At 34.8% G+C, this 25329-nt stretch overlaps 1 protein-coding gene across 1 annotated transcript; it reads left to right on the forward strand.

The window, feature by feature from the left end:
- Positions 1 to 3386: 3386 nt before the first annotated feature.
- Positions 3387 to 25285, forward strand: LOTGIDRAFT_232880 (hypothetical protein; the record flags this gene model as incomplete). Its single annotated transcript, XM_009058177.1, has 42 exons — positions 3387 to 3461; positions 5217 to 5484; positions 7112 to 7224; positions 7481 to 7545; positions 8272 to 8316; positions 8591 to 8772; positions 9329 to 9441; positions 9833 to 9900; positions 10088 to 10344; positions 10458 to 10567; positions 10810 to 10877; positions 11089 to 11342; positions 11702 to 12319; positions 12610 to 12722; positions 13022 to 13089; positions 13317 to 13576; positions 13735 to 13847; positions 14169 to 14236; positions 14683 to 14924; positions 15230 to 15283; positions 15714 to 15826; positions 16307 to 16377; positions 16696 to 16979; positions 17207 to 17319; positions 18053 to 18126; positions 18329 to 18702; positions 18961 to 19073; positions 19376 to 19452; positions 19608 to 19915; positions 20055 to 20167; positions 20364 to 20431; positions 20714 to 20976; positions 21168 to 21280; positions 21459 to 21529; positions 21685 to 21914; positions 22125 to 22237; positions 22487 to 22554; positions 23524 to 23756; positions 23962 to 24077; positions 24226 to 24293; positions 24530 to 24810; positions 25107 to 25285. 42 exons carry the CDS (start codon positions 3387 to 3389, stop codon positions 25283 to 25285), a joined length of 6597 nt encoding a protein of 2198 aa, XP_009056425.1.
- Positions 25286 to 25329: the final 44 nt, after the last annotated feature.

Consider the following 25329-nt stretch of genomic DNA (forward strand, 5'->3'; position numbering starts at 1 on the left):
AATGGTGAAGATAATATCAAGTACAGCATGTTAAAGGAGTTACCAATGAAAGCGTCTACAGTTCTACTAGAATTATTCAACAAATCATGGTATAATGGTACAATTCCGGAAAGTTGGAAAACGGCAATGGTCATTCCTCTACCAAAACCGCAGAAAGATAAAAGTCTATGCAGTTCATACAGGCCTATTTCTCTGACCTCGACTCTATGTAAAACATTTGAGACGATGGTCAATAATAGACTTAGATACCACTGTGAACTAAATGGTCTTATCGATCCCAACCAAAGCGGCTACAGAGAGAAACGGTCAACAATAGTTCAAATCGTTCGACTTCAACACGACATGGCCGCCCAACTCGGAAAGAAGAACTACTTCAGTGCAGTATTCCTGGATCTGTCCAAGGCCTTTGACTTAGTCTGGGTTGATGGTTTGCTTTTTAAACTTAATAAACTTGGCATTCGGGGTCGCATGTTCAGGTGGATCCAAGACTTCTTAAGGGATCGCCAGATACAAGTGAACGTCGCCAATTCTCTCAGCGAGAAGCACTCGTTGGAGAATGGCACCCCGCAAGGCTCTGTTATTAGCCCTACCCTCTTCAGCATTATGATCAATGATCTGGCCCTGCATTATGTAAAGCATATAGAGCTCGGCTCTTGAACAGATAGGCTAAGTTTTTTTTTTACTCAAAGTTTCTTAACACTTTTTAATTATATCCAATCAATTTAACAAGTTTCATTGCAGAAACATTAGAGAACATCTCTCCCCCCTTTTGTGAAAGCTTCCCCCCCCCCCTCTTTTCTCCCTCTTTTTCTCACTTTCTTTTTTTTTTCTTTTTTTTTCAGGTCTTCGAGTTTTCCAACAGATAACAGATAATCTAACCAAACCAAACCAAACCAACGACTACCATTCGACTACCAATCAACAAGAAAGACCATGATCAGAACGAGTTTGGAAGAATGAAGGAGACCGAGTAACTCACGCCACACCATCCAGGGCCGAGTTTCACCGCCATGTCATTCGACCCGACCATCCAATTTGATCCAATCCAACCACCAACTACTACGACTACCAACAACTACCTAGTTTGCGATATTGAAGCGAACGTTAACTTGTCATCTACCTACCTACCTACCTGTCCAGATAATTCTAGAGTATAGTAAATGCTACTATACCCTTTTGTTCCATTACGACCCCAGGAGGTAATAGCACTTTTTACAACATACAACAAGGCTACAATAACGTGTGATCCCAGTGGCCTTTAGTAATTCTACTTTAAAACACATGCAAACCAATCTTTACAATGGTTAAGTTAATCAAACTTCGTATTTTACCTTGACTGCAATAGCCACCTTTCTCGTATTACGGAAAGCAGCGATTTTATTGAATTGCACTCCGGCCCTCGACAAAATACTGTGAACATTATGACTTTACAGACTTTCTGTCGAGAACTCTGATTAGTTGTATTCACTAAGGTATACTCTAATCAAATCATTGCACTTACAAACTTTCGTGATACCAGAAATGGTGGCTATTGCAGTCAAGATATTAGTGGCAGATAGCAATAGCTTAACATTCTGAAGATGCCGTAAACCGTATTGTCAGAAAACATAAGCAGATTAAACAAAATGTACTGTTTCAGTCTTCATCATATAAATTTAAAAACCAACCAACTTTCAGGAAACAACATTTTCAGCAAAGTGGAAGTGAAGTGTCCATTTGTGTTAAAAACTACAGAATATTATTATAAAAAAGAATATGTACCTTATAAAACGGCGTTTGGGGGTACATCATCTCAGACCCGTTCCATATCACTGATAATTCAAAAAAGCAAGAGGACCACCGTCACCATCCGAGCGATCAAACGTATCGTTCGAGTACATGTACTTCTAAAGACTATTCAATAATTCAAGGACCTAATCACACCAGATTGTTCCCTTTTAAACAAAACAATATCATATATCTAAGGGAGATCGCAGCTAATACAGCAGAACACGATCCAGGGGGAAGAAGATAAACCCGAAGCAATTGAAGTTGATCAGTATATCGAATGAAGCTACTTATTAAAATATTTCATTCGATATAATAATACAATGGTGTCTGGCTACGCTTATGTACAGCTGAGTCAATTGTGATATATCCTTATTATTGTATGACACTCCATTTCCATTAGTAAATTTAACATGTCTGAATGATGATAAACATATAAATCACCAGATAATACGGACTGGTCAAGGATTGTCAACTGTCATATCTTGACAACTTCATAAGTAGAAAACGTAATTAGCATATCATCATATCAAGGCTGTAATTAATTCACTTTATGTCTAACAGTCTGGAGCATTTCCGAAAATAATTTAGTCTGGGAAGTATTTGATAATGGAATAAATTATCAAGACCATGATTGTCATAAAACATTATTCATATCTAGGTAAAAATATCGCGTGTGAAGGGGTGCTGATGAGGAATAAGTTTCTGTGCAGGAGTGAACGATATATTGATGATGTAGAAAACCCTTTCTTATCCATCTCGTCTAGCTGTTTTTTTTTTGTATTAACTAAAGGACAAAGACCCTCAGATAAATGAATATCGAGGGTTGTTATAATTTCAACTTTCTGAACGTCTAGCACAACAGTTTCGACTGAAGCTAATAGAAAGAAGTTTTACCATACATGTAAGGGAAGAAACGTGATGAATTAAAAATTCAGGTCCAAAAAAGAGAATAGATAAATATAATCTAAATATAACTATTTAATGGGTTTCTACTAATTTGGTTGGAATAAAATAAATGAATAATATAATCTGAATGTTTTGGGTGGAGAAACTATGTCTCATATCCTGTAAAAATAACCGGTTTTTATTTACATAAACGACACTCTAACGCCAGAAACCATTATTTAACGTCGAAGACTAAATCCGTGTAATGACATAGAAAAACCAATATAGTTCACCATTTCTGCATAATATTCTAGGAAAAGATGTCAATTTGCGCACAAATACATGTTTAATAAAGTCTTCTGCAATCCATCAAGCACGTGTTTGAAGTCCAGTTGACAACAGTAATCAAAAGGGACTTAACTCTCAGTACCCTAAGGCTAGGGTGACAATATCTTGTTATAAAACTTAAACAGGTCTGCAAATCTTGATTTACCAGTAACAAGCCTAATTAGTATTAATGATTAATGGACCTGGGTTTTGAGTCGAGTAATACGGGGAACATCCCAACCATTAGGACCTTCCTTCTTTGCTTGACCACTTCTATCTGTAACATTTCGGTTGGATGATAGTGTGATTTCTTTACCTTTCGTGATATAATGGTGGTTTACTGATAAGGATATTAAGTGTTTATTTATTTCATACAATCTAACAATATATTTTTGAAAGACAATATGCCGAGGAGCAACCAGTGGCTGCGCAATGCACAATCATCAAATGACCATAATATTTGGCACACAAAACCGCAGGTAAGAATTTTCCATGACTCCTGTTTGATTTATTTTAATGTAGATATTTCAAATATTTATATTTCATCAAAGAGTGATCATGATTTTCAAGAACATGTTATTTTTTACCAGTATTTTATTATTCGAATTGATTCTTTGACAATTGGTGACATCTGGGAGAATTTAATTAATCGCTTGATTTAATGTGATCGGAGCGTATCGACACTATACAAAATCGCTCTTGCCGCAGTTTGCTATCAGATGCTCTGTTCTATCAAGTGGCAAACATTTTATATTGTCGTCAATCTAAAATCTGAGACCATCCAGTTGCTAGTAGTATGTCAAGTTCTCTTTAATTTTAAAATAGAGAGTCGACTTAGACTCTAGAGATAAAGAATGATTCAAGAACTTGGAAATTATAATTTGTATTCTCGAATTCCAACGAAATCGTATGACAGTTTCTTTAATGTTCCGACTTAACTGACTATGAACCAATGCATATTACTCTATGTGTTGTTTTCAGCTGAACTATTCCAGAGACAGTGGAATAATGTGATAATAACTATATTTTATCTTTATCAATTAACACAATAGTTCTTGTTGATCTATTCAATCTAGTATTTCCCATATATTAGAAGCGATTTATACAATATTTATAATTATTATATTTTATGGTTACTTGAAATATCAATAGTGTTTGACTTGGATTATTAATTGTTTCTGAATCCGCCTTTGTAATGTTTGATAATCCGTGAACAACAGCATGGTTCAGTCTGAAGCTAATGCTGGCTCTCGCAAGAGGTCCCTTGTAACGTATGAGGTCCCTTGTAACGAAATGCTGTAAAATGGTCTTATTTCGTAATAGATTTTTTGCCAATTAATTTTTTTTTATATTTCAAAACATGGTGGTGGATAAAACATTTGCCACATGTTTTGCACTGAAGCAACTTTTTTCTGAAATCTTTCCTGCAAGATGTGGAAATGTTTTTTTTTGTAATAGACATATGTTCAATAAGCGAAATATTTCAACAGTTGTTTGCGATTATTTTATGAGGAAAAAACTGTGTAGAGACATACAATGGCAAAACATATTAATAATTCTGTTCAAATATTGTACGATGCTGCGACCATTCACGTCATTGTTCAAATTATTTTCAATGAATGTCGTAATGATTTATCATCATAAAGCTCTTATCTGGAGACATCAAAAACTACTTACTGTTTTCATTTACAACACTAGCTATTTTAATATCGCTGAAAGGAAATAAAACCGTATTGTTAATGGAATTTTCTACTTGACTCTGTTTTATCTGAATTCTTGTTGACAGTTTTTAGTTCTCTTTAAAAATGAAGACCGTCTTTTGGAAATAGAAAACAAATACCGTATATATATCTTAATCTTTTCACTGATTGATCAGTTTCTTAAACTGTTAACATCCTGTACAGGCAGTATGGATTATTGACCTTTCACTATGCTTCTTTGTGTCAATTGGTAAAAAGGAAGCGGTTCCTTTGATGATTCAACGTTGTTCATTTAACTTCATTTAACTAACTCTTATTCTTCATTTAGCTTGACCTAGAAGTTCATTAGTATTGACTGTAGAAACGGAACATAATTGTCGGTTGTTGGTGCCGAAACATGAAAGAGGCCCCCTAAACATCTGTTCGCACTTTCATGCAACATGTTAACTCCAGAGAGGTTTACCAGTGACATTAGGATTATTCATGTCTGTAATTTTAGTTCTCTATGGTTTCACGAGTTTCAATATATTTCAGTATATAAATGGACATGCACCTGCAGACAATAGTTTCACGTTGACACGAGAAAACGAAAATGGACGTCTGTCAAAAAGGGGCTTACACTCGGACACAGCAAGTTTAATAACCAGAAGTTCTTGGACGTCTAGAAGAACAGAAAAGAAGTCGGCTAACAGATGCTGTTTGATATTAATGTTTATAATTGGCGCCATTATAATAGCTGCTGCCATTGCCTGTTTAGTTTATTTTCTTCTTGCTTCAAAATATAAAAACAACGCTCACTATGGTATGTATACTACACTGTTATTTCATTTAAGCTTACATGACATAATATGAAGCTTAATGTCAGCAATGACCCCAATGAGCCCTCGGCACAATTCTGGTAGAGTTAATGAGTTTTAAGGTAATCGTTTAATACTGGGAAATCCTTGCAGAATTGCTTACGCTTTAAATATTTAACAAGTAAACATTTTATTTAAAATATTTTAAGAAATATATATAGAAATCTCTTTGAGTAATCTGTACTGCACAGAGGGGTTATTCACTTCAAAACCTGAATGGCAACTATTGGACTAATTTCTTGACTATCTAATTGATTTTGCCAGCTTGTGGTCTTTTCCAATTGGGAAGATACATGTCAGATTTGTCCTTGTGATTACATTTGGACAAACTTCTTCAAGAAAAATCTCAGTTCAGAACCCATCCCCAAAAAGTTAACGATTCGTGTAAAATGGTTATTTATTATTCAAAGATGAAGTTTGCAGGTAATTTTATTCGCAAATGGATATTTTGAAAATTCGCCAGATGTGCTATTAACAACACAACACTTACATTCTTTAAGATTCTCCGTGTTTAAAAAAGGACACATGGGAGCAAGTATGCTATCTTGTTTCAATGATGGAATAAACATTTCAGTGAGGTTACATCAAGATAAGACGAACCATTATAAATACGTCTGAATCATTAAATCATAAGCATCATAATGTCAAACACCATGTACCCTAATCAGATATACAGGATGTAATTTTTATTCAAATCTATTATGTCGAGCCCCTGACGTTAATGTACAATCCTACTGAAAGAACGAATATGCCAATATGTCACGGGCTCTCCTAGGAATCCGCGGATTCAACTAAGACAGAGATGTCACATTCGATTTGTTTTAACACCTTAGAGGGACGAAAGGGGGGAATAAGAGGCTCCTCTTCTTTAACCTAAACTGAAGTCGAAGATAAGTTTTTGTGCTACCAGTTGACATCGAGTGCATTAGTGTCTCTGTAAGATCTAGAGTAAGATAATGGTATTGGATATAACATGGAACATGCAGCATAGCTACTTTACTTTACACATGATATCATTCAAATATGTTGTTTTTTCTGATCTCTTGAATATTATTGATATTGATTGTAGGCATGTAATACTCAGTTCAACAATTAATCTTAACGTCACGTCTATCACAGTTTTTATTTCCTTTTTATCAGACATTCTCAAGTGCTCGCTCTAAGCAAAAGAAAACCTAGTTTTGAAATCTTTATCTTAAAAACAAGATATTTTCCTTTTGAGGTTTTTCCGTTGATTCTATTTGTTGGGAGGGTTTAAACATGTCATCGTATATACAACAACTATACAGGAATAAAGAATTGTGATTGATATTCAGGAGTCAGTCGGTCAGTTGTAAAGTCAACCCCAAGGCTGTGCACAGTAAAGACATTCAATAATAAATGACGTAATAATGCCCTAATACAGTCAAAGCACCGAGCATGGCATTGCCTCTTGATTAACTTAATCATATGTAGAAAGAATAGCATGTGCGACTCCTTGGTTTGATAGTCATGATGATGTGTTGGTATTCTTGTTATTTATTTATAACCCTATATTGCTATATTTTATAAGGTTAACATTGTATTTGACAGGAAGAAAAGAAGCCGATGTATCTGTTCGGTTACTCAATAAAACTTACACGCCAGACATGGCTAATAACAGGTCAGCTGCATTTAGAAGTGTTGCTGTTCCTTTTTGTGATGCGGTAAGTGTTCGTAGGTCTGTTCTCGGCCTTCCATCCAAACCAAGTCTTGCAGATAGGATTCATCTACATTCAACTAAAATAGCATGATATTACAAACAGTATAACTAGCTTCTGAATTGGGAGCAAAGGTTACGAGTTTCTTCAAAACAGAATAAAACTAATACATAATCCAGAGGGTTAATCTGAAATCCAAGCTGAGTCTCACAGCATCTATTTCTATCAATTATTCTTACTGTTGTCATCGCCTATATTGCAGATGGATGATTATTTTCAACGGAACTTTTCGAAGAACTATAATGGATGTAGAGTAGTAGAGCTCAGGTACGTTTACACCCCAAATCTTGAATCATGAATCGTGAATCATATTTTCCTATAACCGAGATTATGACATCATTATTTGAAAGGAGGTCATATTCGAAGAAAATATTTTTTTCTGTTTTTCCCCAAGTAATAAAACGAATATCGATTGAAAAGATCAAGTTTTTACTATAGGATTTTTTTTATGTATAAGCCGATCAAAATATTTTTTCAAGGCTTCATATTTCTTTATCCCAAGGCTATTAAATCTTGCTGAAATAGGATGTAGCATTCTGTATATAATATGTGGAACATTATCGTCATTTGGTGTGATTAGACCTGCATGTCTCTAGGGATTGAATACATAGAATAAATATATCACATAAATGGAAAGTTGCGAAGCTTCATTAAAGAATCAAACGTCATTCAAGCTACAATTGAAAACTTTTAAGTATGTTATTACCTTTGAAAAGGATTGTCATGTTAAAAATAAAGGTAAATTGGGACGGAGCATAATATATTATTTGAATTAGTCCCTAAGCCTTCAGCACAGAGTCTGCAACTGTTAGTTTAATATATAAATCATACTCATGTATAATTAACATGCAGCTTTGCATTTCACATTTGCTAGCTCATAGAAAATAAACTTTTCACAAGACTGTTCGGTTAATCATATAACTGATAATCAGCAATGTTGCAGTTAAAAAAGGAACTGAAAAACCTTTTCGTATTTGTTTCTGGTATTTTCAGAGATATAGCTGCTCGAGAAGACTGTGCTTGTATGATGAAAGGAAAGTAAGTCTACCACTACATTTGCATGCTTTTAGCTACATGCTGTAACTCTGCTGTAACTACAGTTTGTCCGGGAGACAGTTTCTATATATTATATTTCTGTGAAGCTTTCTTATCATTCGTTGCTTATTCCATTTTAAGTATTATTGAAATCTCAGTAATATTTGAAAATACAGAAACTCGAATAAGATTTGCTAGATTGTAGTTTAGTCTAGAATTTTGGAACATATCTTGCCTTATCTCCCGACATACATTGTTTCTGGATATTCCGTTTCAGACATGGTTTAGTAGAAGTATTCTTTGAATTAGATTTTGATGGTGATGTTCGGAATGTGAGTAAGAAGAAGATATTAGATGTGATATGGGGTAATACTAAACGTATACCTTATGAGAACGTGGTATATCGCCAGATTGATGATTATCTTATTGACATACATGTGGCTTGGGAAGCATCTAACAGTGAGTGTTGATAACTTTCTGTCTTACTAATTACACTTCCACAGGAAATGCATTATTTTCTACCAGAAAAGAGGTAGTTTTAGTGGAATGTCAGTAAATCACAGACGTCTTACTGAAATTTGGAATGGCGCAAATTGATGACATCAGTGTTCTCGATACACTACAAAATTTAGAAAACAATCCACTTTAAGCTACTGTTAAACAATGATAATATGCAGGTAAGTACGACTATACTCTGCGCTATAATAAAAGATTTAATTATACTTAAATTAGCTCCACAAAATAGTTGAGTCATGTAAGGCACCTTTAGGGCCGTATGCAGCGCTCTTACCTTTACTAAAGTTGAATTTTGGCTATGGTCGAACTTTACAAAGTTAGGATTAAGGCTTTCATATTCTACAATTTAAGCACGACTTTCGTAAAGATCGACCGGTGTATACCCAAAGTTCGACTTAAGTCTAACTTTAGCCAAAGTTTAGATATAAACTGCATATGGCCCTTAGTCTTTTGGGTTATTGGTATCATTGTCTCGTATATGTCGTTGTTTTTGTTATAGATGGTATAACAGCAGATGTAATGATACCAGTATATAATTTAACTTATACTGAAGATCTCAATTATCCCAATTCATCACGCTATAAATATCACGCTGACCTCTTCTGTAATGATGTAAGTAAAGTAACAATTCCATATGGTAATCTGTTAGATTATTTCCTTGAACGAAGACCTTACCATTTTGATTCAACAGCTGTGTGTTAGAATAAGAGGAATAGGTGCTGTTGTTGCTATCAATGTAACTTGTAGATATGTAAACAAAAATGTTCCGCCTGGGCCAAATATTACAATTCTTTTGTTTTAATACATATATATTTTTTTTTATTAAATCTAAACTGTTGATTGAAAATTCTTTCAATTTGAATAAATGCAAGATTTAAACCCTATATTTTCAATAATTGAACCCCTGTAAAAGGAATGGCGGTGGCCCCTCCCAATCCTAACTTCTGCACACGCCAATGATAAGAGGACTGCACTGTTGGTTGATCCGTTTGTTCTTTTTCAGATTGACTCGTTCTTCAGAGGCAGTAAATTTAGGAACCGATACGTGGGTTGTACAATAGCTAAATATAAGTAAGATCCTTTTAATATAAGTAAACATACATAATTGATATCACACGATTTCACGGTTCTCAAGTGAACCTGATATATCAATGGAAGAAAATTCCGAATATTTTCCAAAATGCAATACATAACTGACGTCAAAATCACACAACCAGCTGCTCTGATTTATAAGGAGTAAACTGTATCTTTATTTCAGTATGTTTCCTCTTGGTTTGGATGTTGAACTTCTTTTCCGTGGTAATGAGACTCACAGTCTACAAACCGACTTGATCAAGATAATCATGGACTCTGCTAAGAGTATACCGATGTCCAATTTGAAGCTTAAACTGATTGGCGATCTTTTAGTGACTCCCTGGGATATGGATTTTGAACTTAATCCTGGTAGACCACTTACCACAACTCCTTTGCCAACAACCAGAGCCACAACAACACCTACTGTTCCTACTGTACCAGGTAATATATCTGTCGAAACTTAGAATCCCGGTCAAAGAATGAATCCATAACTAATCAAATTATCTAATACATTCAGTATCCAGTCCTCCAATATGTATTATGACTATTTTCAGGTATTGAAGTAGATAAAGTATTCAAATTATATAATTTTACCTACAATCCTGGTCTCCAGTTTCCTCTGTCGCCACAATTCAAAGGTATCTCGATGCCATTCTGCAAAGACGTAGGTATTTTTATAACCATAAATACTGTTTACGAAGGGAGTTCAGTTGGGTCATAGTTTATCTAAGTGCATAATTAATGCATCATCATCCAGCTTTTCAGTTACCTTTCGTATAACAAATATAATGAGAATGATAAATGTTCCAATAAATTAAGTTTTGCAAGATGTGTTAGTTCTTATACAAACTAGGAAAGATCCGGATGCTTGTAATGAGTAAGTAATTCTAGAAACTTTGTTTTCAGTTCGAAAGACTACATCTATTGGGGAATCAAGGAGAACATTACTTCTCGTGTAAGGTTTATGGATTTGGGTAAGTATAAATGTGCCATACATGACTGGATTTTGATAGGGGTGGGGTTGATTTTTCCCGGTATGCTGCTCTTGGCTAATTCAAATAGGATGGGATAATAGAAACAACACATTTGAAAGAAAGTATTGTTCACTTCTGAAGACTTGGGTAGATATAACCTAAACTTCGACTATGTTATAACATCTTCCATGTACTTATTTCCATATTTCAGAGAGGATCCGAATTCGATCATTTTCTCCATTACTTATAAAGGAATAAATCCTGATAATCAAACAATAATCGATGTCATCGAAAAGAGTGCTCCAAGATTTATAGAGAAGGGAAAACTTATATATCAAGTTGGAAATGTGTTTGTTGTCGCAAACGAAACTTACTATATCCCTACAACTCCGACAACACCTAAGCCACAAACAACACCAACAACTCCCAGCAGACGCACACCTCCGATACCAACACCAACGCCTGGTAAGTATGACTTACAGTTTTAACTTTCTATTGCGTCAAACGTTAGCTGTGTGAGCTGAAATTGTTGAGAGCCTAACTTAACGGTGATGTTATAAGCATGTGTAATTTAGAATTATATTTTTATACATTATATAATTAGCGGATTAAACTACAACTTTACTCTATGGATATAATTTACATAGTTTCTAAACAGTAATATTTATAATAATGGTAGTGGTACTTTGTAATTTTATAACCTTATGCAGCATGTAATATTTAAAATATGTTGACATTGAAAGTGGGTATCTGATGCTTTTTCGGCTGTTAGTGAAATTGACGCCGCAAGATATTTCTAACACTGTGTTTAACCTATTTCACAGCTTCGTCTTCGGTGGCATCACAGGAACTATCTTCTAATATCTACCTGCAAAGTTCTACGATATTTATTTCTGACAATAGCTCTTGTGGTTTTAGTGGCATTGCTTGTTCTATGATCGTCTCCTCCACACTGCATCCAGTGCAAACTTTTACTTCTAGTATTGAAATACCCACTAACATAACACCAAGCATGGAAATCGGCATAGCCACACCTGTAGATTCAGGCATAAGCAGTAACATGGAAAACCTGATTGATAGTATTGAAATTTCCAATATTTACTTGACAAGCATAGAAATCAGCAGCATGTTTGACGCTGTTGGAAGTACTTTCTTATATAGCATGGATAATGACATAGAAACGAGTAGTAATATGTTAACAAGCATGGAATCAGACAAAGAAGCTAGCAGTAGTATAAAATTGCCAGACATGGAATCGAGCATAGAAAATAGTAATATAGTGTTAACAAGCATGGCTTCACGTATAGAAACGGGTAGTATGAAGTTAACAAGCATGGAATCAAGTATTGAAAGTAGTAGTGTACGATCTGATTATATGTATTCTTCTATAGAGATAACAACACCACCAACAACAACACCTATAACAACACCTAAATTTACAGGTTTGTCAATTATAAATGTTCGTAAATGTTATTTGTTACAATTTAATTATGGATTTTTGAAATGACAATTATGTATTATGGCACTGTTTGGGCCCTGATGATTGAGCTGTAAAATGTGTTTTAAAAATGGAAGTCATATGGGGATTTCCAATCCTTCCTAGATCAAGAGCAAGAAGTCGTGTACGTTATTGTTACATGCAAAACGTTTTCAAGTATTTTCTTATCTCCGAGTCGTTGATATACCACTCCTAGATTTCTTCTTTAATGACTAAAACTCAAATTATTTTTAGGAGTGACATTGGTTGAGTTATTCTATAGATTGTTTGATTTCCCATACCATCCAGATTATAGAAACAGGAATTCTCTGAGATTCCAGGTGTTGAAAGATGAAACATGTAGGCAGGTATGCAGCAAGGTTTACTCTTTGTCTCTGCTAAAACTGAAGATATTCTTTTTTCCCAATTAAAATAATGCTCCAAAATCCAAATCGGTACTACAATATAAAAAAAAAAATTATATTCAATTCCCAAGAAGGTTACGTCAAGTGTGAACGGTTTGTTAAAATGTATGAAACCTACAGTCAATCCTACAGCAGGGAACTAAGCTCGGTTCAGCTCGTAATGATATTCTTTATAATGAACTTTCCAAATGTATTAAGATTTTTCGCTGATGACGTTGACATGGTATATTTTCATATTTTAGATCACCAACTACATGAAGATGAACAAAGCTTTGGACTATATATTAGAAAACTGCGATATTTGCATTCAGTAAGTAACATTTCAAAATGTCAAAAGTAAGGTTGGGGTAGCCCCTTGGTTTATGAATCTTTTCAGTTTGCATATGTCATATTTTTAAGCTTTTATATGGAATACATGTATTGTAATCTTTCGTTTTATCATTCAAATGCTTCCATCGTATCTCGTGCCTCTTATTCGAACGAAATCTTTGCTCCCTTGTCAATTACTCATTCTTTTATTTTATATAAATATTACAGTGATAAAGAAAAGGTAACCTTCAGATTGGTATATTCAACCACTCGTCCAGAACGGTTAGCAAACGTTTCAATGACCACTTTAGAGAAATATGCACCAAGCGCTGAGGTTTGGCCCTATAAGCTTATTCGTGTTGGTTCATTGTATCCAATTGTCGGATCTGGTTCCAGTAAGGAGGAAGTTGTAACAGTCATTGGCCCAATATGTTCGGATTTCCCAACACCACCACCAACACCTACCTCCACCCTTCCACCAAAATATGGTAATTATGTCAACCACATCATATTGATATCGTACTAATAGCTGAAGCAACTTGAGGCAGTTTGCAAGTAATTCAATTGACCTTCTCGACAATGGTATGATGGTTTATTACTAGTCAAATTAATAAATCATGACTATTCATCTGTTTTAACAATTCAGATACAACTGTAGCCAGGGCAGTATATCGACTGTATAACTTTACCTATAGACCAGAATTAAACAATAGATCTTCTGACTACTTCCGAATGCTGGAGAAAAACTTTTGTGATGATGTAAGTAAAATAACATGCAATAACATAGAAGATTCGATTTAACAGTATTTGAAAGAATATCTCATTAAGACATAGAAAGTTCCTTACTTACGATACTGATATCAAATATATTCAATACATACATGAAACATTATATAATTAATGGACTCGATGAACAATAAATCAAAATGGTAGAAATCGAGTATTGTTCCCACGGCTGTATGTGACATGAATTTAAAGTAGTTCTAGATTGAATGTTCCTTGTCAGTGATATAACGATTGTAAGACATGACGTGTTATTTGTGAGAACACGTACTGATGAGTATCCTGTCTTCATTCTAGATTGACCGGTTTTACAAGGCCAGCTATCTCTTTCTCACTTATCAACATTGTCAGATAAATAGATACGGGTAAGTACTTTATAATTTGACCCCCATTTTACGTAATGACTTAATTTTTTCTTTATTAGGCAAGAATATACAGTTTAATACAAATATGGTAACATTCGTCGCCAAATGTTAGACATCCAACTGCCTGAAGCTTGTAACGGTATTTGAAAAAAAAAATACAGTTATGCAAAATAAATCTGTCTCGTTATTACTTAGTTGAATGATGAGTAAAATCACAGTTTCTAGGATCGAACTTGAGTCATTTGGGGGAAATCAGATTAATTGCTGGATTAAGTCGATCTGAGCACACCGACAACAAAAAATCGCAGTTCCCACCAGCATCGGTTGTCCTTATCCTTAACCTTAGTCATTAATATGAAGATTAGACCGTGCTGTGGATTGCCTTTCAATTTAGATACTCGCTATTTTTCTATGCTTTATTATTTCTTTTAAAAAAATTTTTATAGAACTAATCCAGAAGATGTTGAGTTTGATTTGTATTTCTATGCTGAGATATCAGATTCACTCAAAAATGATATTGATTCAGTTCTTAAGACCAACGCTCCTCGAAAGATCTTTTATCCTCCTGGTTTCCAACAAGTCGACACTCTGGATGTTGGGGACTTATGGCTAGTCTTGAATAACAGGTCATTAGATTTGATTCCAAGAAACTGGACGAAACCAGAAGATACATCATCAACTACTATTGGTAAGATAAGAAATAGATACAACATACTACAATCTTTAAATGATTGTCCACTCGAAAATATCAAAAGGGTCTGAAAATATAATATGGCTTGGAACATCGTAGACAAAAGAATATTCTATCACATAACAAAGTGGATTTGTATTATACCTAAACGTTCATGCCACAATCAGGTTCAAGATTGTCTCTACAATTCAGATTAGAAGATAGCTTAAATACGTGTAAATTAACATCAGCATCACGTAAATCGCTGGGATTTCAGATTTTTATTCATACCTGATGATAATATTTTTCCAATTTTACTTCAGCACCAACGACACCCATAGATCCACTAGCCACAATTCCTATCATCAAATTTATCAGTAAGTACAAATATTATCCTTCTAAAAATTGACATTAATGGTCTATTTCGATTTATAATTGAGATTCTCAGGTGTTATGAATTTGGAAAGGACATTAGTACATTGAATTTTTGAGTCCATGAATGGCCATTTTCGGGCGTCAGACTAGTCGCTTTTTCCAAGATTTTCCATTTTGAAGAACGGTCAATGACGTCACGTGTATGCAGTAGACTTGACCATCTAGTCCCACTTTGTGTAAGACTACAAATAGACGAACCATGCATGGACTTTAATATTATTTGATTTATTGAATCGTTCGTGTGTATCACCTTGAGACATGTTTATGACAATGTGCACAACCAAAATGTCAAATATTCAATTTATGTATATTTAATAACTATCTCATATTACCCACAATGTTTACTAGAATGGTTTTATCTTCGTTGTTTAGGAAAAGCTAAAGTAACAATGGGATATCGTCTTTACCAATTCCCATTTAGACAGGAACTATTGGATCGTAATTCTGTACAGTTTAAATTTTATAGAGATGCGTTATGTCAAGATGTGAGTATTATATATTTCATGAGTCTTTTTCATAAGATTTTCTTTTATCATGATTGACGAGTTTACACAGAATGTCAAGGTCACCCCGTTATTTAAAAAAAGAAATCCTAATCCCTGATCAAAAGCAGTGTATTGTCGCAATCTGTCAACAAATTACGATTAATTGCCTCAGGGTATTTTAAAAATCCATTTTGTTTGCTAAAAACCAAACATTGTTTGCCTTGAAGCTAGCAATTGTGTTTTTTATCGGATGTATTGCACATTTAAAAAAAATATATTAATTGCCTTCAAGTTTTTTTGAATTGACCTTCAACGTGGCATTATACATGGCTAGTAGGCTAATTGTAGTGGTATATACAGAATTATCAAATATTCTAAGCAAATTGTTGTACAAACGGACAATGGGGCAAGGGGTGGTGAAATGCTCCAATTCGGCTGCGTAAATTCTCTAAATTGATAATACAACCGTTTTCTTTGCAGTTGGCCAAATTGTACTCAAATACACCAACATTTAAATTACTGTATGAAACCTGTGATTTAGAAGTATTTTCGTAAGTAAAATGATACAACTTCCGGTGAAAAATAGTTGACTACGTTGGTACCGAATGTGAAAACTGATTTATACCAATAAATACCCTCTCATGAATGTATTGAAAAATGCATTTGTACAAGGTTCGGAAATTGTCCACCAGCAACCTTTTAATCTTTTCGTAATTTCGTGATCATGATCGTTGGCTTTTCAAAGTCAAAGATACACTGTTATGTTCATGAACCCGTGTTTCCGCAATATGTTAAATTTTCAAGGACAAAAGACGTAAGACAAAATCACCATCTGAATTTCTTTTGAATTAACACGTTTTTGTTTTCAGTACATCGCCTGATTCAATACGTTTCAACCTAGTCTTTAAAACCGAGAACTCTGAACTCTTAGAAGGAACCGTGAAGGACACGCTAGAAAACTCCCGGCCGCATTTTGACATGCCTGGTCACAAAGTCATTTTAGTTGGTGGAATGTTCTTCATTCTGAAAGACTCTTACGCCTCCAAGTCTGAGTTTATTGTACCTTCAACAGTGTATACTACCGCTGTTCCAGATATAACACCCACCCCTCCTGTTGTAGCTACATCAAGTATAGAAATACCCTTGATATATGGTACGTCTCTGTTTTTAAAGTCACGCTCTCGTTGCAATAAATATTCTGTATTCGAATTTCAAACTAATGTTTAAAATCATATCACTGTAATATGATGAACATATTTTCGAAGTATCCATTGTTCTATTTATCCATTTAAAGAGTTCGTGATACAGTTCGATCTTTTCAGTCAGTGATTTTTGGTATGGGTTGTTAAATTGATTTCTGACGATTATTTCTGATTGTAGATGCTACAAATGTGTACCTAACTTACGAGGTTTACAATATGACAGACTGGTTAGATCTATACAACAGAAATTCGACATTATTTAAAATATACCGAGATAGAGCTTGTCAGGATGTAAGTATACTGAGGTTCTAAAGACGTTTACATCCCATACTAAATGGACAAATACTATTTAAAGGGAGATAAGAAGGGAAGTTGATAATAATTGTTGCTTGCGAAGAGCATATATTGTGCTATTTTTTATTTGGGAATAGAATCTATTTTGGGGCAACTGGGGATTTGTTTCGACTCACTGGTAATACGAGGACCGTAACTTCAAGGAGGCAAGAGGGACACCCTCCACTCCCCACATTACAACTTGAAACCATATAGCAGTGCTTCTCAACCGGGTATGAGACGTCAACAAATGTTGAGAAACCCCCGAGACCTGTGCTCAAAAACTATTATTGCCATTCCTGTCATCATATCGAGTATAATGCGGGTTTAGCGCGGTGACTGAGATTTTGTCCAAAAAGCGCAGATCTGTGGACATAACTAGACGTGGAAACCTGAAACTGACCTGAAGATCAGGGCTCACAATAAGAGATATACCACATTATCAAAATCTGACGATGTCTATATGGATTATTTTTCGTGATAAAAATTGATATTCAATAAATGTGAATAAAATTATTTATTTGACGACTGAAAGGGGTTAGTGGCTTCTTGTAGTGCAGAAGTGGAGTGAACAGGGCGAAAAAACGCTGAGAAGCTCTCATACCCCTAGTGATATATTACTTGCCCCTCCCAACAATCAAATCTGGGTGTGGATAATATCTTTTCATATTATACTCGTTATGTTTTTCAGTTGAATGATATATTCAGAGATAAAACTGGTATCCTGTATTTGACTTACAAAGAATGTGATATTGCAAGATTTGAGTAAGTTGTATTCCTTTTCTTTTCTTTGGTGATGACTTTAACGACGATAGGTTTCCAGCATTGTAGCCTCTAGTAAGAATATGCTGATTATGGATCAGATTTTTAGCAAAATATATCCAAAAACCTATCAATTCAAGCGGATTCAAACCATTTTTTGTCACAAACTTTTCGGAAATCACAAGGTATTTTTTGTATTTTACAGTCCGAATCCCTTAAAGACCACGTTCAGATTGACGTTCAGTCAAATGATGAGTGATCAACTGAAAGATACCACAAGAAGGACGTTTGAATTCAAGGCACCAAAGAAAACAGAAAATGGCTACCTGCTTATTAAAGCTGGTGACATGTGGTTGATATTGAACAGACACGAGATAAGTCAGTTACCAACGAATTACACAGCACCACCTACACCAACGTTTATGCCGACATCAACACAAGTCGTTACGTCCACGATCTCGTCAACGTCATTGACTGATAGTTTCCCTACCATTTCTCCATCTCCTACCTATACTGAGATGTCTTCTACACAGACACCAACCCCACCACCTACCACAACTGAACGACCTTTGTTATATGGTATGCTACAGTCCGAATTTTATATTATTTTGTGCCTACAATGATGGATCCCTTGTAGTAAACTAAGATCTGTGATGCAGCATACCCTTAAAATACGAATACTAAAGAATTTCTTTTTAACATGTATCGTAAACGAAATGAATCATCTTGAATGGGTCAAGCTCGACCAGATAAACTCATTTATGTAGACGTTTGACGAGCGTAAAAGGTGCAATTATGTTTGAGCAAATACAAATATGCAATATTATTTTGTTATAGATGCTGTGTTGGCCAATATTACCTATCTACTGTATAACTTTACACACACTCCACAACATAATAACCCGAATTCTTATGAATTTAGAAAGGAAGAACAGCTCTTCTGTAAGGACGTAAGTATACATCCAATCTAGACAAGCAGATGACAAATAGTCAAATTTATATCCATCAATAGTGACTCGAAAAATAACGAACATATTGTGTTTGCAATGAAGATGTGATAAAGATTGATAGCAACTGGGCAGGTTAGTTAATGCGAAACCATAGAAATGAATTTACGAACATAATTGGCCCTTTGTGGCTCTTGTTTGGTACGGAGACTGCAAAATATTGATCATTCTGGAAAAGCAAGCCCCTGTATGGTTTTCATTGGGTTCTGATTAGTAAAACGTCGGATGTACTTTATGTATTTCAGGTTGATAAAGTATTTAGAAATGTATTCCAATCCCCATTTGTTTTCACCTATAAAGAATGTCGCGTAGAAGCTTTCGGGTAAGTAAACGTTCTAAACCTAATCTCTGTTCCGAACAAAAATTTTGTAGAGTTAAATTTCGTTGTTAGATTTGAAATCGATTTAAAAACTACCAATGTACACGACAATGACCATGCGTAGTATAATCCAATTTTTCAATATTGTATGATTCCAGAAAAAATCCAAGTACTGTTAGATTTCACTTGATATTATCTGAAGAAATGAAAGATGAACTTAGAACCTTGATACCAAACACCCTGCAGAAAATAGCTCCAAAACTGAACATCTCAGATTATGAAGTGATGGACCTGGGTGATTTATATCTGGTGATTGGACAATACATAATCTCTGTCACACACCATAACTATACCAAACGTATCACTGATCCGTTATTTATAACTACACCTTCTACCACTACAACTATCAGAACTACGCAGAAACCAATCGTACCAACCACTTCCAGTCCGCTAGTCTTCCCTACAGGTTAGTTCTAGCAATACATTGGTAATCAATAGGATAAAATTGAAAATAGCGATAAATATGTTGGCATCACGTGAAGACTTTTTCGAATTGATTTTACAATCTTTACCTTACTCATTGTGCATTGTTGGTCTGTTTTCAGAATGGGTGAAGATGCAATTCAATGCTAATCTGTATAACTTTACATGGTCACCAGAACTAATGAATCCAGATTCTAGATTATTCCGAGAACTGGAGTTAAAGTTTTGTAACGATGTAAGTAGATATATTTAGGTTTTCAAAGGGCACCTCGGTAGCAGAAAGTAGTGCGAAAATGAAACAAAATTCATGTGCCCTTTCATCAAGCGTCGTTGTCGGCGATATGAACTCGGGAAAGCCATGTAGTTCTATATAATTAAAAATTGCTTTATTTCCGAATAAGTACTGTTATTCAAGGATTATTATTTTTCAGATAAGTCGCTTTTTTTCTGGAAGTATGATGTACACAGCTTATAGAGGGTGTAAAATAGACTCATTTACGTAAGTCAGAATATCAGCTTAATTTGTTAATACCTCCATCTTAGCACCCGAGTTTTCCTTGCCTATGTATCTATACCAAATGATTTATATGACGATGATGAACCAATATTTCACATAAATTTGTCACATCTAATTAGATCAGAGTTCTGAAATGTGACTCTTGAGAAGGTTGTTACCGAAATAATTTTTCAGCTTGGGAAAAAAAACAACAAGATAATAATGTTGAAATTGTCAACGTTTAGCGGCATGTTCAAACATTTCTTTGTTATGTAAAAACTTCAGATCCAATCCCAGTGAAATCAACTTCAAGATCGGCTTTGTAAGCCCTCTGTATCCTGGACTTGGTACCGATATCGTCACAATTATTGAACAAAATGCCCCAAGAATTATGGCCCAAGACGATTCAACCTTGACAGCTGTAATGGACATTGGCGGTTTATTTTTGGTCTGGAAGAACTTTACTTTCTACATAGTATCACCTGGTGGTTTTACTTCTTACTGGATTCCCGAATCTACTGTGACACTACCAACCACCACTACCGAACGTAAGCTTACCAATATCCGATTCTAGCCTATGCATTCAAAAATATATACAGGCCAGACATACATTTGCTTTCTATAATTTTGTTCAATTCAATGCAATCAGTAGGAATCTTTAATGACACAGGAGTGTTTGTAATGTATATAGTTGTATTTGAGCTGTACACTGATGTGGAATATAAAATGTCTTTTCTAGCAACATACTTATTGAAGTTATCATTCCAAGTATTAAACCGAACATTTACACGAGGTCTGGCTGATAAAAATTCCCCAGAATTTAAATATCAAGAACAACTCTTTTGTGACCAGGTAATGGAACTAACGTATTTTACATTGTACTGTCCATAGAGATATTTCTTAAGTCTGTTGCTCACAATACTGTAATGTACTGAGATTTTGTGTTCATAGACATGTGTATTTTAACCAGTAAATCTTCCATTCCATGCTCGTATTTAAGATATCTTGCGATGTATTTTGATAATTTCAGATCAGTGAAATGTTGACAACTCATAGGTTCAGGTTCCCGGATTACCTAAAGTGTGAAGTTGATGCTTTTGTGTAAGTATTTGAAATATACCGTATAGAAAATGTCTACTGTGCAACTTTTCGATGTACCAATGGTCAATTTCAATGCAATGAAATGGAAACGGTGTTAGTTAACATTGCATTGAGGGCCGATTATAGTAATTGAAATCTCTCATTTCTTTAATCAGGGACGATCCTTTACGAGTAAACTTCAGTTTAGCGTTTATTGGCCAACAACCAGAAGAGATGAAAGCTCGGGTTATAGGAATCATTGTAGAGGGAGCTAGAAGAGTTAGTTTTAATGATTTATATGCCTTGTTGATTGGTGATCTGCTGTTGAATCTACAAGGATTTACTAACAATATACATGATAAAACTAAACCAGATATGGGCCTCACTGATCCATCTTTTGATTATGGTAAGTTGTAATTTTTTTCTTCTCTTAAGACCTAAACATTTCCTCTAAATACTTTCATAAATTCTGCCAGTAATTACTGTGTTGCTACTATCATTATGAGCTCGTTCATCCCGAACCTTAGTTCCTTTCTGCAATTAAAATTGTAAACTTTGTAAAACATGTATGTGATGATTTAAATCAATTTGTCTATGGATATTATTTATTTTTTAGATGGTTTGTTGTACAACTACACTTTCTATCTGTATGAGGGAAATTGGACACAGGAACTATCTAATCCGAACTCGGCAGCTTTCCAAAATGCTGCTTCCAGATTCTGTAACGATGTAAGTATCAAACTTAACCAAAGACACACAATTCTGATAACCTTTATAGCAGGTTGGTGATTTCCCCAGCAATGTACGAGATACGTGAAACCAAATCCGGAAAACCATGAAGCAATGGGCTCCCTTCAGCCCCCCTCCCTCGCAGCACCGAAAGCATGTTTTTCGGGCAAAAGTCTCATAACTAGGTTAGAAATTAGGGCCATTCTGACGTAAAACTGTCTCCGCCATTGTTGTATTATATGTTTACAGATTGATGCTATATTCAGAAGACATTATCTTAATGAAAGATATTACGCCTGTGATATTGAAAAAGTTGGGTATGTTTTTGTTTTTATTTTCGATTGTTACAAAAACGATAGTCCAAATAGTCCACGGAAAAACATTATTAATAATTACAACAGTAAAAGACAACAACAAAGTCAAACTGGGGGGCAGGGTTCGTCATTTACATTATCTTAGAGCATCATTGTTATACAGTGATCTAAGCTATTTTCGTGCATATAAGGATTCAACATCGAATTCCGTCAAAGTTAAAAAAAACGGAAATTTTTTATTATGTCTTAGATGTTTCCTCATATTCTACAAAATAATTAAAATTGGTTTGTTTCGATTTTCTTTATGAATCCCCCACTTTGACCCATATTTCATGAGCAACCAACTCGACAACGGCGGCATAATGCGTCACCTATTTTCGTGTACAATGTTTGATCTATAAATAAGTCGAGAAAAACACGTTATTGATACCCAGTGGTATAATCTTAGTACTTATCTTTAATATCAATTCATTATAACTAATTGAAACAATTCCTTCAAAGAACCACGATTTAAAAAAAAAAATAGTGACTGACAAAATAAGATACGTAGCGTGATTTATTGCTAAAAGTCATTGAAACAACATAAGAATATGGCCCACATTGTTTTCGATGGAATTTTTCTGCTTACACGGAATCCGCTATTTGATCACGTGACTTCATTCTAGCAGATGACACTTTGAATTCCGATTACAGCTAGGGATTATAAGGAAATTCGCACGATAAAAAATTTTGACGTTTGGTAATAACTGGAATCCTCCATTTTGTATTTGTCAAAGTAAACGTTAATATATTTTACCTGGATTCATTCTAATAGCTGATATTGTACAGATAACCCATATTTACAAAACAAGCAAATGCGGAGGTCACGCGAGGTCACACATGTAAATTATTAATCATTTCCGGAGATGCACGAAAAATAGGTTAGCACGAAATTAGGTTACTTGACTGTAATATTTGAATTCCCTTTTACAGAGATTTCAACACAAAAGATGTGATAGTAAATATTGTACTAAATGGAACGGTGGATGTTGGTGATATTCTAGTCTATGACGTCATGGCCAGTAATGCACCAATGGAAGTGCTTGACGGAATCAGATGGTTACGAATTGGTGATATGTTGTTGTACGCAAACTCAACCGGGAGTGTTAGATATATCAGATTCTTGAATCCTCAAACCAGACCACCAGTGGTAACACCGGCTCCAGGTAAAGATTAGGAATGCTACTCATTTAACTTAGGAGATGGTTGGACTCATCGGGATGAATGAAGGGTGCATTATGCTTACATGTTAAACTTTCTGTGATGAGGCCACACAGTAAATTATCGTATCTACCTCTAAAAAATCTTAAAATCATATTCTTTTTCAAATTCATTTTCTTCTTATCACTTTTTACCGATTGTATCTTACAGAGGTCAGCACATTCCTCCACATCTCCTTTGATTTGTTAAATCTCACTTACTCAGCTGCTTTATCTGATCAAAGTTCTGGCCTATTCAAGTTTTACGCCAGACCATTCTGTGCCTACGTAAGTATTATTTAATTTTCGATGATCACATTTGAACTTCGGTAGCTGTTTCATTTCAAATGAAAAGCAACTGGTACAAAGATTTTTCATGTTATTATACTATAGTAATACTTATAATCAAACAATTGGTGATCTTTTGTCTTTTCAGTTGGATCGTGTTTTAACAGAAAATAACCGCTTTCCGAGTTATGATAGATGCACTGTTGAGCAATTCGCGTAAGTTTCTTTCTGTTATTATCTGAATTATTACATTACATCTATTCATCTCCAGTCTTCGATACCAGCGACATAAACAAATCATAGTATATCCATAAAATCTAATTATCAGATACTCAACAATCACAATGAGGCACTGGAGGAATTTACAATGGACTTCTTGTTCAACCATGTGTCGAAAGACTTTTTTTGATTGCTTTTTTCATGCATTCACTTATATTTTTTTTTTTTTGCAGGAACAATCCAGTGTCGGTGAAATTCAACTTGAAATTTAGAGGTGCACAAAGAAAGAACTTGCAGAGTCAAATTACTGGTCTACTTGTGGAAAGAGCACCGCGAGCTTTGATTAATAATCAGATTGGTTTAGTCATGGGAGGACTGGGTATTTATGATCGTTCAATAGCAGTAGCTCAAAGAACAGTAACTGGTAACCCAGTAACAGTTCCAGGAGAAACACCATTCCCTTTCCCGACACGACCTTCACCATCAAACCCACTAGTAACACCACCGACTATGAGTAAGTATCACTATTAGAAATACTTACTCCCTAAAACTGTAGAGAGCATCCTCTAGAGAGGGTACAGGAGCTGATGAAGTTGAAGACCTTATCAACTAAGAACTAAACAAAGTCGAATGCCACATGGACAGTTGATGGAATATTCAAAGTAGATCACATCATTGTGCTTATTGCATTGGTTCCGTAGAAAAGGCTACAGGCCCATAGTACATATTCAAAAAAAATATAATTTAGTATATTTAGACAATATAACAGTTCCTTTATAATACCTTTAATATCATTAAATTTTATTTCAGCCGAGACTCCCTGTATTGGCAGTACTTCAATATTTGTTCCTCATCCGAAAGACTGTGACAAGTTCTATTTATGTAGTAATGGACAAGGTGTTGAGATCGAGTGTGCAGCTGGTACAAGATTTGATCCTAATATGTCAGTTTGTGTTACGAAACCACCTGGATTTGTGTGTCCTTTGTAAGCTTTCTACAAAAGCTTGTGAGGTTCAAAGTTCAAATTTGTATC

The sequence above is a fragment of the Lottia gigantea genome, assembly GCF_000327385.1.
Source record: "Lottia gigantea unplaced genomic scaffold LOTGIsca_33, whole genome shotgun sequence".
Classification (NCBI taxonomy): Eukaryota; Metazoa; Mollusca; class Gastropoda; family Lottiidae; genus Lottia; species Lottia gigantea.